This window comes from Streptopelia decaocto, assembly GCF_964273445.1.
Source record: "Streptopelia decaocto genome assembly, chromosome: 4".
Taxonomy (NCBI): Eukaryota; Metazoa; Chordata; class Aves; order Columbiformes; family Columbidae; genus Streptopelia; species Streptopelia decaocto.
In genome coordinates, this window is record NC_138658.1 from 11,156,073 (window position 1) to 11,172,428 (window position 16,356).

A 16,356-nucleotide genomic window follows, 5' to 3' on the forward strand; every position below is an offset into this window, starting at 1 on the left:
AGCGTTATGCTAACACCATCTGGTCACTGAGGTGTAGGCTATTTCTGATTCACATAATGTCATTATTACCTCAGAAGTGTTTCAAAACAACTTTCTAAAATACTTGATGATATGTTCCTTGAGTGACTTTCTTTTGGAGCATGTAGGAGAGCAGTGAATGGGAAAGATCCATGTGTGTGTGCTGTGTTATGCTTCTGGTTGCAACAAGCAGTTTTGGAGGGTCAAGTCCCTTAGCACAAGAGCTGCCTCTTAGCTTATAACATAATAAAAAGTCCGTGAGTTGCCATAGATACCACTTTTCTAAGCCAAATACTGATGTTTAAAAGTTTAGATCTATTTTTGGATGAAGCAAACTAAAGTGATCTCCAGACACCCAGGAAAAAAATTGACACCATACAGATTTGAGCTACAGTTTGTTTGCCTCAGAGCAAGAGCTGCATGTAAAATAATGGGTTTGTGGATATGCTCAGGGGGCGTGAAGCATTTGAGGAAGATTGATTGACTCTCAGAATCTCCAAAAATCTCTTTCATAAATTTTTGTAAAAACATTTCATTTGAAGATGCATAATGAGATATAACACAAGGACACTAGGGCCAAAAATCTATTTCCAAGAACAGTTGTGTAAAACCACCTGTTTGGGGAATTTCAAGCTGCCAGTTCTTCAGGGCAAATGCATTAATATTTTACATCTGCAGGCTTATACTGATGAATACATGCGGTAGGAAAATCATTGTGTAATATTTGCCAGAGCATTTCCCATCCAGTACAGCTTTAATGCCTCCCTCTGTGAAGAATTGCTCTCGTATTTTGTCAGTGAAATCTGGAGTTTTTTAAGAAGTATATGCAAGTTTATCGCAAATACACAAATTCCACACATTTTCTGACAATGCTGAATTTATGATCTGTGGTCACAGTATCCTATACATTACAAAAAAGATGTTGGGAAATGAAACTACAAGAAATAAAGAGTATCTACAAAACCATAGTCTATGTCAAGTAAGGAATTTGTATGTTTTAAAAGTTTAAGCTATTATATAATATTATAAATTGGACCAAGAATTTTGAGAGCAATGCCAGTTTAAGAACTGTATGTGAACATCAATACTCTGCTGTTTTTCCGTTAAAAATAGACATAATTTAAATACTGTCCAGTGAATTATTTTCTGAAGTTGATAAAAAACATTTTGAAGTTCTACTGGAAAACCTAACTGCATTTGTTAGTTATTCCTATTCAAAAGACTAGTTCTTTGCTGCTTTTTAAAAATCCATGCTTTTGTTTATGCTACTTTTTATTGCAATCTGTGTAATAAAACTAGCACGGTTGAGTGAGAAGCAAATATTATAATACAAGTCATCTTTCAAATGAAAAGTGGAACTGAATAATACAATATAGACCGATAATATTTCAGGTTATGTTTCAAATTATTTTAAAATCTCAGGAATCTTTGATGACCAGACTTCAAATGCATATTGTTATTATCAACTGTTACAGACAAAATTAGTTTGAGGAGGTTCCTGAATTGTAACTTACCAGTTAAGATCAACCTCCAGTTTTAAACAAAATGTGATGAATTTTTGGACGTTATGATTTCACTGATAGTAAAAATGTTGTTTCTTTCAGTAAGCACTATTTATTGATCTGCCAGTGTATTAATCCAACTAAGATCATTATTGACTTCTGGAAAAGTTGTGATGCCAAATCTACCCAGCAATTATCACCAAGAAACATTATCAGTTATATTTTACTTATCTGACACCTATTATCTCATGAAAAGTATAAACATTTTTGTTCTGTGCGTTTCTCTTGATTTTTTTTTTTTTTAATTTTTTTTTAAATAAATTTAGGTGCTTCCTCGGCAAACATGTGGCTTATTTACCCACACCATTTTCTATAAAGAGTATCCTGGAGGCCCAAAGGAACTAGACAAAAGTATCCAAGGAGGAGAGTTGTTCTTCACAGTGGTTCTCAATCCAGTAAGTACAATGTAATTTTTTTTTAATTAGTTAAAGGAGAAGTTACTAAATGCTTCAAGGCTAATCAGCTGGGTCTCCCAAACAGTGATGATTGGTCACTGTGAGCTCTTCTGCTTTTTCAGTTCATTAATTTAATATCTAATATTGTGTGTGTTCTGTTAGCTGTACAAAGATAATATCTGCTTTTTTTGGTCAACTGATTTATTAGTAATGCTGTAGTAGCAACTGTTCTAGTTCTTCTTTACTTTTGTACAAAATAGGGACACCAAGATTTAATTTTTAAAATAATTCAAGCATTAAAAATGGGGTTTACTATGAGATGAGTACCTCAGGCAAAGTCTATTACCCTACTTTGCCAAATTAATGTTGGAAACAGTCATTGATTTGAGAAAGTTACAAGCAATAGGTGCTTGCACTTAAACCCGTTTTAAGCATTTTCAGTTGCCAAATCATAATAGCTTCAAAGTAAATGAACCACGTAGTTAATACGTCTGCTTAACCTTTCATTTATCTTTAATGGAAGAATAAAAAACAAAGGTGGTTATGAAACTACAGAATACTGGCAGAACAGTATTGTACTTCAAAGTAGCAGTTGCATCAAGACTGACCTTTTAGACAAGCTTTTAGGTGAGTTTTTCAGCCAAAGTCCAAATGAAACACATAAATAAAATTTACCCGTTTTGTACAAATGTAATCACTAGGACTCTTTTTTTTCAGAACACTGAAAGTAACAACTCTAATCCTTTGGAATAATAGCCTAAATATTTTTGTGCCCTTTTTTAATCTTCCATAATTTAATGGAAGCCCAAAGGAAAAAAGTCTTCTGTCAGTGACTTTAGAAATTTATAAGCAGGTGTGGTTTTCAAGCCTTGAATCCTTTCAGGCTATAATTTTGATTCTTCTTACAATGTTTTGTTCTCTTTTTTCATGTTCACACAGTAGAATTAGGAAATAAAAACTTCACTTCCTGAGCGCACACATGATCTCCCTGCTAGAGGATGGCAGTAGTCCCAGTCCCAATTTTGATTATATATCTTATATATTATATATATATATCATGTCAGGCACAACATGTTAACAGAGGAGAGGCATGGAAAATTCCTTGGATGGAAGGTATTGGTACTATAGCAATGCTCTGGCAATATGTGGATTTTAAGTACAGGCTACTAGCTTAACAAACAAGACTTGGAGTAAGACATATAGTAACAACATTTTGAGACAGCACAATCTGTATTCATATTGAAACACAGCCACAACTTAGCCAAAACACATTTTACCATCTTACTACGGTGGGGAAACAGAAAAATTTAGTGTGGTTGCTCGAGGCATAAACCCTTTATATTAAAAGAATGAAGAGAATAGAGAGGAAGACAAGATAAACAGTGAAACAATCATAATTATTGGTATTAATCTTGGAAGTTTAATCATGCCTGCTTAAAATCCTTATATATTACTGAGATCTTTGATTTATGCGTTGCATTGTGGACTGTGTGATCACCTAGTTCTGATAAATATGATATCCCCAATAAAATACAGGCTAAAATAATAGAAATTGAATGCACTGTTTTCTAAATACAACTGTAAATGAATATCAGGCCAAAATTTCCCCAAGACAAATTGTTGCGATCCTTTTACAGAGTGACTTTGAAAAGACAATCAGTCTGGTTTTAAATATCTGCTTATAAGCAGTTTCTAAAGTTGTAAGCATTAGCCTGTCATGTAATCAATTTAAAGATTATGGTATGCGTCTTTGTGTTTTTTAAGTATTACATGTATTTATACTATAATTTGCAAGTCAGAGTTGGGCAAAGATTAGGCATTAAAATGAAAACTAAGTAGCTTTAGAAATGTGTCTAATTATGAAATGGCATTTTGGATTTCATAAGCTTTCCTGTGTTTTCATTCAAATTGCCGGGATTCCGTGACATCAAACACCCAGCCTTTCAGAGGATACAAAAATTCCATTATGAGTCATTTTCTAAACATTTTCACTGATGCAAACCTATGAAGAAGAAACCTAGGAATCATGACAATGTCAGCTAAACAATATTCTTAACAATATTTAGTTTCCAAAAATGGAAAATGTGGGTATAGATTAAATGTAAATCTTAACAAAGGCCCTCGTTACATTTGCTGCTTTAATTTGGATCACTGATTTTAAGTGGCTATAGTTTCTGCGGTGTAAGGTATTAGGCCGAGAGTTTAGAAACCGAGCATCCTACACTGAAATAAATGCCCTTAAGGATAATGCCCCAAATTTCTTTGCAATTTGGCTGAGCAATGGTAGCTATTTACAAGAGAGGCTCTGCTTCATTATAGTACGTTAGATCAACCACAATCTGCAGAATAAATCACAAAAAAACCCACAGGATCATACGTGCATCTGTGAGCTTTTGACATGAGAACCTGCGTTATCACCCTGTTCCCAGGGCACCTCACGGGCAGAGATCCTGCAGGTAACCAACGTGTCAGTCCACACAGGAAATCCTGCTGGGCAAACAGTCTCTGCTGGTTGTTTTATATGGGAACTAGGAGTTGGTTTGCTGGAGTAGCTGATCTTGTGGTTGGCAAGCTATATTTGTTGGGTGTGCACTTATATCCCTGCTCTGCTGGTTTGATTGCAATCTGATGGTGGCTGGAAAGTGATCTTGACGGTTCTGCCCATTGTGTTCATAAAGTATCTAGAATGCTGAAGTGCCACCAAGCTGAAAAAGAGCCCAAGTAGTAATATAACACGTTATCTATTTTCCCAATAGTATTTTCTATGCCTATCTTCTGTTAAAGATTTTGCTGACTTCAGTGGCCCTTAGGCAAGATTGTACTATATCAGGATCTTGCACAAAAAAAAGAAAAAAAAAAAGCACCTTCAGCAGCCCTATATTATTAGCATACTGGTATTATTTTCCCCACCTTATTGGCTGGATAATTGACTTAGAGGGAGGTTGTGTGACTTGCACTAATTTAGCCAGGGAATTCTGTAGCAAAGGCACAAGGAAAACATAGATTGCAGAAGTCTTCAATGGTGTATTATCCAACCAGACAGCTGTCTTATTATTTCACATTGTTACTTTTTTTCCTGTCATTACTTCTTTTTTTTCTCTGTTTTTATGTTTTGAGTAGCAATGGTTCCACATAAGAGCACAAGGGTGGCTTTCTTCTTGTTCCCACTGCTTAGTAAATTCTTCCTTATAGGAAGGAATGAGAATGTCAGTGGAAACAGCTGGCAACAAAGAGGTATAACCTACTAAGTGGTATCAATACCACATTAAGAGAATCACAGCAAAAGATGATCCTAGCAATTAAAAGGAGACTGAATTAAGCATATTTGCCTTTTAACTTCCTTTATAAATGTTTAAACAACCAAGGTTTAAGGATCTGGCTCTGCTATGCTAAAGTAAGAAAGCTTAATTTATTTAATATGGCATCCCTTTATAAAGAAAATATGATTTCTTTATCAATTTATTTAGCATTAATTTCACCAGAAACATCTCAAGATAAATCCCATTTTTTTAAATATTTAAATCAGCATATTTAAATGAAGAATCTGTACTGACTTGAAAACATTTTAGCAAGTATTTTGATTTTTCCTGATAAACTTGTAAGAATCTTCAGTGACTCCAGATTCAACTGTCTCTGTCTGCAATATTTCTGTTAAACATCTCTTTGAATGAAATCGTACCAGTCTTCTAAATATGCCTTATAAATGATGAAGTGAGCAATTAGATTTTGAGCTATATATAGTGATGAGGTAGGTATAGACATGACCATCAACTGTAGCATTTCTTGTTAGGTTTGCTAATAAATCTCTATCCATACTGACAAGACTCTATCAACACTTCAGAACCACTGTGAAAATAATTAGACTGAAGAACCAGGAACAACTAAACATAGCTGAACTGAACATGCCTTTGCAAAAACTATTTGAATACTTCTTTCTGTCTGCCACAGTATATTTTCCTCATCTGCAACTAGGAACATATATAGATACTGCTTCTTTATGAAAATCTGTCTGTACAGGTTAGTTATCCGTCTGTGCCATAGCTGTTGCTTCTCTAGGCAGTTGATGGGGGACATGTACAATAAAATAAGCCATGTAAGAACTGTGACCAGAAGAGTTCAAAGAGCACTGATACAATATTCAGAGACCCAACTTACGAATCACCTGCTTTTAGTTCGCACATGTGTTGCAATGGATTTAAGTACCAAAACTTGATTAACTGAGAACATAATTTTTAAAGTAACTAAGACTATCTATTACAAAATTACTTATTTGATATATAACAGCACTGTGGAACCATTAACAAGCACATAATAAATCTGAGTAATGTCTTGCTGAGTAGCTATACATGTTATGGTAATACATGAACGTAAAGGCTCTACACTCTTTATCTTTCCAAAATTGTGACTGGAAGAGGATTCTGCTAATTGCAGCATTTTCTCTAATGATGTGGGTGTTCTCCCAGGAGAGCAGCTATTAGGGATGTGCTATTAGAGCAGTTTTTGTCCAATGAATAATTGAAATTCGCTCGCCTGTCCCACAGGGCAGATGGAGGCTGCAGACTAGGAGGCAAACACACTGACCGGCGCTTGTTCTCCTTGAGGCTGCACAGACAATAGGAACACGAGTTCCCTGTTCTGTGACATAACTTGCTTATAGTTAAGCCCATTTTAAAAGGCATCATTGTGAACAGCGTGTTATATCCCAGTAAGAGATAGTTATATCCCAAAAGAGAAAGGTTCCTATATGTGAGCTGGTATATTTGGATTCCGTGGAACATAGATAAATCAACAACCTGAACATGTGATTCTGCACATTTTGCACAGTGAAGTCAGTGGGATTTTTCCCATTTCCTCCCTCTTGTCATTCCTCTTAGTGGGATAATACATAGGTATATCCATGTTCCTTATTCTTTAAGGCATTGACATGCTGTGGAAGAAATAGGGTGGAAAATTATGGTGTTGTATAGTGAATTGTGGAAATCCATGGTTAGGGGTTCATCCAGAACACACTTCAGACTTGATCGTATTGGTAAAGGTGGAAGCTGGTGACTGAACAGGACTATGAAGGACTGAGAAAAACTTCACTTTGAAGTAAAATCAATATGATCAAGATTGATTATATTTGAATTTAGATGAAAAACAGAAGCAACTATGAAATTGCATGAAGAATCTAGGCATTAACTCCTGTTGTCTGTCTTGAAACAGAATACCAGAGGATAACCACTTAAATGAAGATGAGCATTTTAATGAGAATTGTATCAGAATCTTGCTCTAATGTGGTGTTTTTGTCATCAAGAACTTGCCAAGATTTTAAATACAGAATTAAATTTGGCTGGATATTCACATCTGTAGTAGTTGGTAGGACATGGATTCCATATAAATTTCCATGCTTTATGTAATTCTTAAAAGAAGGGAAGATTGCTTTTCACACATCTCCCAGCTGTAAAGTATCCTGTACTTTTCCTCATACATATATGATACCATCTGCTTCTGTAGACATCATATTGCACTGGATAAACAGGGCAAACACAGGGCAGGCCTACTAGTTCTATTGTTTCTTGGTTGGTTGGTTGGTTGGTTTGTTTTAATATGGAAAAGCTTACTTTTTTTTCCAAGTGCAAAGTTTCAACAATAGAAACAAAATTTGTGAAGCAGACCGACAATATTAATGGGGGTATATCTCATCTGCTTTTTAAAAGTTTGTAAGATTTTATTAATAGATTATATTCCAATTTGTTAATCTATTTGTTTTCAGATGATCATGTGGAAGGTATGTTTTGATTCTAAAATCCAAGCAGTCTAGTAAACCCAGACTGCACCTTTGATGAGAGTCATAGTCTAAAACAATATTGTATGCTTCTCCTTTTCTGTTGCCATCAGTGAAAGTTAAGGTGTCTCTTGTTTAACTTGTAGAAGGCATGCATAACCCTGTCCTAAAATATCATTTGAACTACGGAAGATATACATTCAGAGCTTTGCTATCCTACAAGATGTTCAAGGGAAAACAATGGTTCTATACCTTTTCTGCCCCCAAGTAAAACAAGCAGAAGATAATACAGTAATTCCATTACACACACTTATCTGCACTTCTCTTACGAAGTACTATATGTCTACAGACCTAAATGAAAAGGAAAATGTTGTGTGGAGAGGAATTTGGTGAAAGCCTTGAAATGGTTGACAGCCCAGCAATGAAACTGATGTGTAGCCAGCTGTGTGTTCTCCATGTGGTTCCAGCAATAGTGATCAAGAGGGGAGACAATGGTTTAGGCCCTTTGTCTGATTGATCTTAAAATAATTGTAATCCTTATGTGCATTCAGTTCTAAGTATTATTTTCCTCTAATTTTTACCTCTCCCAAGTTACAGTGAGTAGAGCTGTTATTAAGCTAATTGGCTTGCAGCAAGGGAGAAATTATCTCCTTTAGCACTGAAAATAAGAGGATTTATACAAGCAGCAGCAGAACCTACTGTATCTTAATGTGACCCTGAACAAGATGACTACTCAGGCTTTGGGACTACAGATGAAAATACAAAACCAAAGACATTCAGGCCCAAATCTTCAATTTCTGCCTGTCCTGCTTTGCACAACCTCGTATTTAATCATACTGAGTGTGAGAGGCAGGAAAGACAACAAATGTGTTGAGGAGCGCACTGATGTGCAGGTACCTCCCTGAGCTCTTATGTGTCAGGTTCATTGCTGGCATCCCACAGCAGCACATTGGGAGCATCTCCTGGCCTCTCTGGGGAGCTGGTTCAGTTTGGAAGGCTTGACCCACTTTGTGCATCAGTGAGACAGGCAACAGTTTCATATCTTACCTATCCTGTCGTGGCCATTTTGGGAACTTTTTGGAACTCCGGCAATAGTCTGGGGTGTTGCCGTGAGCTGGGGTGGGATGGAAGTCAGTTTTGCCTGGCGTTTTGGTTGACTGCAAACATTCCTTGCCTTCCTATCTGTTCTTCAAAGCCCGCCCAAAAAAGCCAGACAGTGCCTGGTACTTTCTGGATGGAATAGACAAAATATAAAAAATTACGAATGAACAGGCAACATGGAAAGCCTGTGGGACAGGATTAGCTATCTAATTAGAGGTGATTGCTTGTAACTGTGTGCAACAAATTCATTTTAACTGTGAGCAATAAGAAAACTTTTGCCTTCAAAATTCTCGAATGGGAAGCCCTGTACAAGTGGTTCACAGCTGTTAGTGAAACAAGTCTGTTGGACAGTACTGCCAGTTGGGCATTTGAGTCACAAGAGTAATGAGCAATTTACAGAGAACAGTGAAAAAAGTTTGTGCAACAGCTGAAAATAAACTCAGGTTTCCTGACAATCAGATTAAGAATTCAGAACTACACTAAATACGTAGTTTTGTTTGATCTTATTAATATTCTCTGGCATCATTATATTTATAGTGGAGACACTACTATGTAAATCAAATTCAAGTAGTTGGCTTGCTGTCTGTGCAAGTGGACGGATCCATGGCAGCTCTGAAACCAGCAGAACAGCCTTGGAACAAAAAGGGGAGTTGCAAGCTGGTATCTGCATTGCGTGGAATCGAACACAGCTTTTCTGGCATCATACAGGTCTAAAAGGAGTATCTTTCAACTACTACAAATATATATTCAAGCATAGACTGCAATTTAATTCGTAATTCTATCACTTTGTCAGTCTAATGGAGCAAAGCCAGCTGTTACTGAGTCTATGAATACCTGAAACAAAACTCTTCTGAGTAACACAGAGACTATCAGAACTGCAAACAGAGTGTGCACAATGCCAAATTAATTGGAATATGGGCGTTCTGAGGGTTAGACATACTCTTGTGGCCTGTAAATATTTGTTCAGTAGCTAAAATATCAGCAATATACTAAATTGGTAACACATCTACTTCTAGTGCCTAGTAGAGATCACTTAATTAATTGTCAATCATAATTTAATTTCATTTTAAAGTGTTGTGTTTAACTTCATTGAGTTGGGAGGCCTCAGTGCTGCTTTTTAATATTGTTGCACAGATTGGAGAGTGGCACAGTGCCCATGACAAAAGTACCTTTATGACTGGTTTAATAGTACGAATTTATTCAAGTTGGATGGTAAAAATAAAAAAAATGTGGCTGCTCCGTAAGAAATGGTTATTGCCAATTTTTTCTTGTACCAGCTCTTGTACCAGATTTAAAATGCCAAAATAATAATCTGTTTAACGACACCGGCGTCACTGCAAGTCTCAGTCCTCCCTCTGATTCTCTGATGGTTGCCAAAGAGTGTACAGCTGACCTCTGCCAAGGGAGGCTTCTCTTGAGCCATAGTCAGATCCTGACAGCTTAATACAGGGGTCTCCAATGTGAGGTATGTGCACCCCACGGGGTGTGCAATATGATGGATTTGGGTGTGGGAAGAAAATATTGGAACTTCAGTATTAGAAGTATATAGTTTATACATAAATATACAGGCATTGGGGATGCATGGTCAAAATATTTTTACTGATAGGTGTGTGCAATCAAGAAGTTCAGAGACCAGTGGCTTCGTGGACTGCTGTTCTACAGGCATTTTAATCTTCTAAGAGACTTTTATGCCTAATTTGTTTTACTCTACTGTAGACATTGCTGCTTTTCTTTCTTGATTACTGTAATTGAAACCAAATTGAAAAGTCCTCCTGATGTGGTACACCATGAGGGAGGTGTAAACAGAAAAGAGTATGAAGCATAAAAGTGAGGTGTAAGCGCAGCCTTTTCATCTGCAAAATGGTTGTGTAAAATGGTGTTTGAATATGAAGCAAAGTACATTTTGCTTACCAGGGTACATGGAAAGGAGTCAGAATATTTGCAGATTGCCCAGCACAAAGTGTTGCCCTCTGCTGCTTTCCATCAGAGAAGCTGGTCTTGCTCACTAATAAGTCATTTCTGTCCCAACTCAGAGAAGCTTTGTAATTCCCCCTTCCAGACCTTCACAGGGACCTTGGTAAGAAGCAACAACAAAAACACCTAAAAGAATCTTTCCCACTGTTCTTGAATGCTTGAATGGTTCCTCTTATACCTGTATTACCAAAAATACAGACCCCTTGACTGCAGGGTGAAGAAGCCAGGAAGACAAACATAGCACAAACTAGCAGCAATAAGAGGGGCTTCTCACACTTGGGAATTAACGGGTGATGTCTTTCCTTTGGGAGGTAGGTGCCTTGTTTTTGTTTTTGTCAGTAAAACAACTGTTATCAAGACTGTAGAAGCTTAGTTGGTAGTGTCCTTATTGCATGATTTTAATAGGTGCAGCATCCTAATAATGTTGATTTTGTAGTGATCAATATTTTTTAAAATATTCAGCCTGCTAAAATAACATCCATCTCTAGAAACTGGGTAACTTGTTGCATTTTTTTTCATTTTGTGTAAATTGTTTGTCAAACATCTACTGTTTTCTCTGTTCTTGGTACATAAATTAGATCATGCTGGTTCATCTTTTCCTGACACATGTGATTTAATAGCAGCAACTCAGTCTTGGTCTCAGCTCTAATTTGTTGACCTAGAAGCTACTGCCTCTAATTGAGAAATGTTGTAGTAAGGAAATATGCAGCAGAGAACGAGCATTCAACAAAGAAAAGCTGTCTCTTCTGAGTGCTTGTCCTCATTTCCCTACATCTCTGCAGTACTAGTCAGAATCCCAAATGTAATCAGTGAGAGCAAATCAGAAATAGCCCTTTGCCCTTTTATTCTGGAGGAGGAGGAGTACAGAAATACTGAGAAGAAGCTGAAAGGAGCAGATTATGCAGTTGCCTACGAGGCTTTGTGAGAAGGCAGCGTAAAGCACCTTTGCTACTCTGATCCGAAGATGGGTGGGAAGAAGAAAGGAGCTGCTGCCTAGAGGCAAGATTTAGTCCCAAACCATCATTTTAAAAATCGTCTGCATTCCATTTCAGTCCCCTTGTGAAAGATATTAAATCCTGTGGAGAGTGTGCACTGAAGTGCAATGAAGATGATAGTTTGTTTATGAGGAACAGCTAAAAAGGGTGATCCTTCTTGCAGTGAGATGAACAAAATGCTGAGATGCATTAAAAGATTTTATAAGAGGGTTGGAAATAATAAAATCAAATCAGCTCTTTTTAACTAAAGGGAGGCTAAAATGCTTGTTAGAGTAAATATAAATCCTTTCACAGCTGCTTCCTTTTTGAAGAAGGAATAAAGAAATACATGAAGCTCTATTTATATTTTACAGCATTTCCCAGAGGTGCAAGATTATTGAACAAATAGTGTTATTTACTAGACCTAGTCTTCTGAGATGCCCACAAAGGATTCCTTTTATATGTCCCGATCTGTGGTTTTAAGAGAATAAATCTCTAATAGCACAGCTTGCTGTTAGCTGCCACAGAAAGAGTAATCATTCTCATTAGTCAGAACTTGTTTGAATGAAGCAGAATGGGGGATGACAGAACAAAACAAAGCATCAAAACTCAATACAGAAGGCAAAAAGTAATAATTATGCTTTGTCTTGGTGTGAGACTGTGAACCTACAAATGGAAGCGGAACGACAGGAGTTTCCGTCCTTGTGCACAAATTGGTGGGAACGCAGAGAGGGAGGTAGGAACACACCGTCTCCTGCAGCTGGGCCAGCGCCAAGGGGAAAACCCTCAAAATGGCACTTGGATATAGTTTTCTCCTTTTGGCTGGGGAAACGGAAGGAGCGGCTTACACTTCTCTTCCAGAGCTGCAGCTGCATGGCTGTTGTTGACAGACCCCTGTGAGCACCCCCAGAGTAGGACAGGGTGCCTGGCAGGTTGGCATCAGAGACTATGAGTCACCTCTTATTGGGATTCCTTGGGTGCAACGTGGTCCAAGTTCACTCAGAGAAATGTAAATACAGCCATTGCAGCATCCTGTTAGTTACACAGGCCGCTGCCTTAGCCTGGAAAGACCTTTTGCAGCTGAAAGCAAGAGTTAAGTATTTCTCAGGTCAGATCAAGTGAAGGCCCCGGATCAGCAATACTTCACTGTTCTGTGAAGCACAGATTTGTAATTTGCTAATTTTACACAGGTAGCAGTAGGGATTTTACAATGAATTTGTTTGTACAGTATCTACAGGAAGGGAAAAACTTCTGTTCAGATTTTCCTGGAAGGTAGTCTCAGCTAGTCTGTAATATTTTTGATGCCATATAGGAGTAAAGGAGTCCTTATCTACAATGTAAAGTTGTATATTAGATCTTCTATTTGGTTACACTAAGTAGAGACTTCTTTACAAGATGTAGTTATTTATGTTTTAAACCAGCATTTGATCATCTTCCTTTTTGTTGTAAATAATTAACCATAAAGTATTTGAAATTAAAAAAAAATAACTGTAAAGCAGGATCTAAGGTCTCTATATATTTCCCCTTCATTGACACCGTTTCCTATGCTGGACATTATTTATGATGATACGTCCAATCAATTTTCCAGCCTCCACTCTAACATTCTTAAAATTACGGTGATATTCCCACCAAGGAAAGAATAAAACGTGTTTTTCCCCAACTAGCAATCTTTTCAAGTTCTCTTACTTTTTCTTCCAGTGTAGTGCTGTAGTTGTTGGCAGGTACGGAGCTGCCAGGAGGCAAACTGACATTATGAATGTCAGAGGTCAACCCACATGTAGGAAAGAAAGAGCCTGTCAAGAAAACAAGTTAACCTTTTTTATGGGAACACTCTGATTGTATCTTCTTTGAGAACCTGGTAGTCCTATGGCTGGTCTGTTTCTGCTTTGAGAACCGAAATGAAAAAGGAAACTTGAAAAGGTTATACATTAGGTAAAGTGCTTATTATTGGTTGCCTAAAAGGGAGTTGTGTGGTTGGCTTTCTTTTCAAATAGGAGTGAGATTAACAAAAAAAGATTATATCCTAATGATTTATCAGTGTATATCTTCTAATTTTACTTGAGTCAAATTGAAGCCCTCAGCTTTTCATATATAAGCTGAGAGGTGTTGCCAAATGACAGTATTAGTAAAACATGTTCTGCGATGTACTGTTTTCATTCACTGCAACTACTCTGTAGCGTTACGGTTAGATGTTCAAAGACAGAAGTTCAATAGCTTTGAATGTTTTATATCAAAGGATGCCAGTACTTTAAATACTCTGAAACACAAGGATACAGCTGTAGATTCCAGTGTTTCATTCTTGTCTTTTTCCTTTTTTAAATTGAAGGCTGGAATTCTTCTATAAAACTTCAGTTCCTGAACTGATTCCAGAGTTATGGTCATGTTAAGTTTTTTTCTCTTTAAAGTGGCTTACATCAAATTTTAGTTGAAATAGAAATTGCCAATTCATGGCATTAGTGGATTTATTTATAAAAAGAGTCATTCTTCTAATATTTTCATGGAAATTAGCCTGGAGATTTTATCTTGGGAGAGTTCTATTTAAAAAATAACAAACAAACACAACAACAACAACAACAACAACAAACTTTTAAAAGTCACTATTAGAGAAGCAAAGGTTTGGAGATTTTAGCGTAAGAACAGACTGTTTCATCAGTGAAAAACGACTTTGAAAATGGATCATTTTGCAAAGCAGAGGTTTCAGTCTTCAGCCCTTGCTCAGTCCCTGGGAGCCCATCCCTGCAGTCTGCGTGTTCCTGTTCCCTCACCAGCGTGGTTTATGTGCATCCAAACATGTGTTCCTGTAAGAAACCTCCACGGCAAGCGTGGCTTCCACTGGGGCTGTGGGAGGGCATTTGGACCAAGGGATGCAGGGAGGATTTATCCAAGTAGCATTTTCACAGTAAGGTGTTAGAAGAGCAAAATACAAATAGCCTTAAAACTGCTGGAATACTGAGCTTTTAAAATTATTATTTTGGAGTATTTTATGCACAATTATTTGAAAGTACTCAATCAGGTTTCAGGTTTGTTTGTTTGTTTGTTTGTTTCTGCATATGATTTCTTTAGCTGCCTAGTACTTGAAGAATAGTTTTGTAGAGTTACTTATCCTATAAACCTTACAGTAGGAGCAACAAGATTTAAATCACAGCAGTAGAGGTCAGCTGTCTTTTTGGTCTCTGATTTCTTCATTCTTCCATGAAAACAGAATTCACATTTTTAATATCATATTTATTGTTTTTCCTGTATTATCCATTAAGTGAATTTACATAAAGATTGTGTAAATACTGTAAAACTCCAGGGCAGGATTGCATATCCTAGTTCACCCAGAGCTCATAGTACCTGTTCCACAATTTTCTGCATTGATTGTGTTGAGCTGACTTGAGAAGGAGGATGTAAGTCAACGAAGAGCAAGGATAGTTAGATCTGTGTGGATGCGATCGAAGTCTTGCAGCTCGAAAGAACAGCAAAATGCAGATTAAATTTATGTTATCTGTGGTTATACTGCCATCTAGTGACAGGAAGAGTCAATGTCTGCTTGCTTCATTTTGTTTTTTAAAGATCAGCATCTTCATGACACATTTGTCTAATTATGGAAACGACCGCCTGGGGTTATATACCTTTGTGAATCTGGCCAACTTTGTTCATACCTGGACAAACCTGAAACTGCATACTCTTCCTCCGGTTCAGCTGGCTCACAAGTATTTTGAACTATTCCCTGAGCAAAAGGACCCTCTCTGGCAGGTAGGCAGTTTTGCTGATGAAGAGATCAGAAAAAAAATTGTCTTGATGGTGTTTTTGCTGAAGTTTGTATTTCAGTTTATAGTAGTGAAAAGCAGTCATATTTTTAGATGTAATGCTTGGCTCCACAAGACATCTTACAGAAGCTTCAGCATAAGTGATTGTTTTCCCTATTGCCTAAAGCTCCATAGAAAGGTCATTAAATTCACATGTAATAATATATGTCATTAAAATTACTGTTAATGCATTTTATCTGTTACTTGACTTGCTTTTAGAAATGTGGGAAATACAGGAAAGGCATGTTGTATTAATTCTCTTCTTGTTTTGGAACTGACAGGAACAAAGCATTTGACATAGAGATCTACATGCATATTTTAGCAATTGGCCATTAAAGAAATTAACTTCTTTCCAAGTGTGTAAGGAAAAGAGGGCATCCAAAAAGAGTAAAGGGTATTAAGACCATGACTACCTTACTGCTAAAACTCACTGGCCAAGTAGAAATAGATTAGACAGATTAGAAAGTTACTCACAAAAGGCTGAGAACTGCCCAAGCAAGAAGTTCACCTGCACTGAATACATTGATGTTATCAACTCCGCTGCTTCATTATCCCACTTTCAAAGTGAAACTCTCAGGGATGTGAAGAGCTGCTAAGGCTGCAGCCCGTGCTGACCCCACGGCGGACACATGTTCAGCCCATCACTCAGCAGTAAGAGCACGGGCGCTACAGAGACGCTACAGCAGATGCTGGCATGGGGGTTTGCACACACTCAGAGCCAGGTCACCCAATTCAGTGGGGTGGATACATGTGTCCTGACACCGATAATATGTA

The 16,356-nt window shown here is 37.2% G+C and overlaps 1 protein-coding gene across 1 annotated transcript in view; it reads left to right on the plus strand.

Annotated features, from left to right (window-relative positions):
* LOC309439282 (bifunctional heparan sulfate N-deacetylase/N-sulfotransferase 3) overlaps nucleotides 1-16,356 on the plus strand; it is a gene marked incomplete at its 5' end in the record, with an annotated part of 64,083 nt that overhangs the window by 31,777 nt on the left and 15,950 nt on the right. Inside the window, 2 exons of the mRNA XM_082051658.1 lie at nucleotides 1,847-1,975; nucleotides 15,347-15,529. Of these exons, the coding sequence (XP_081907784.1) occupies nucleotides 1,847-1,975; nucleotides 15,347-15,529 (312 nt within the window). The remainder of the gene's footprint in view (nucleotides 1-1,846; nucleotides 1,976-15,346; nucleotides 15,530-16,356) is intronic.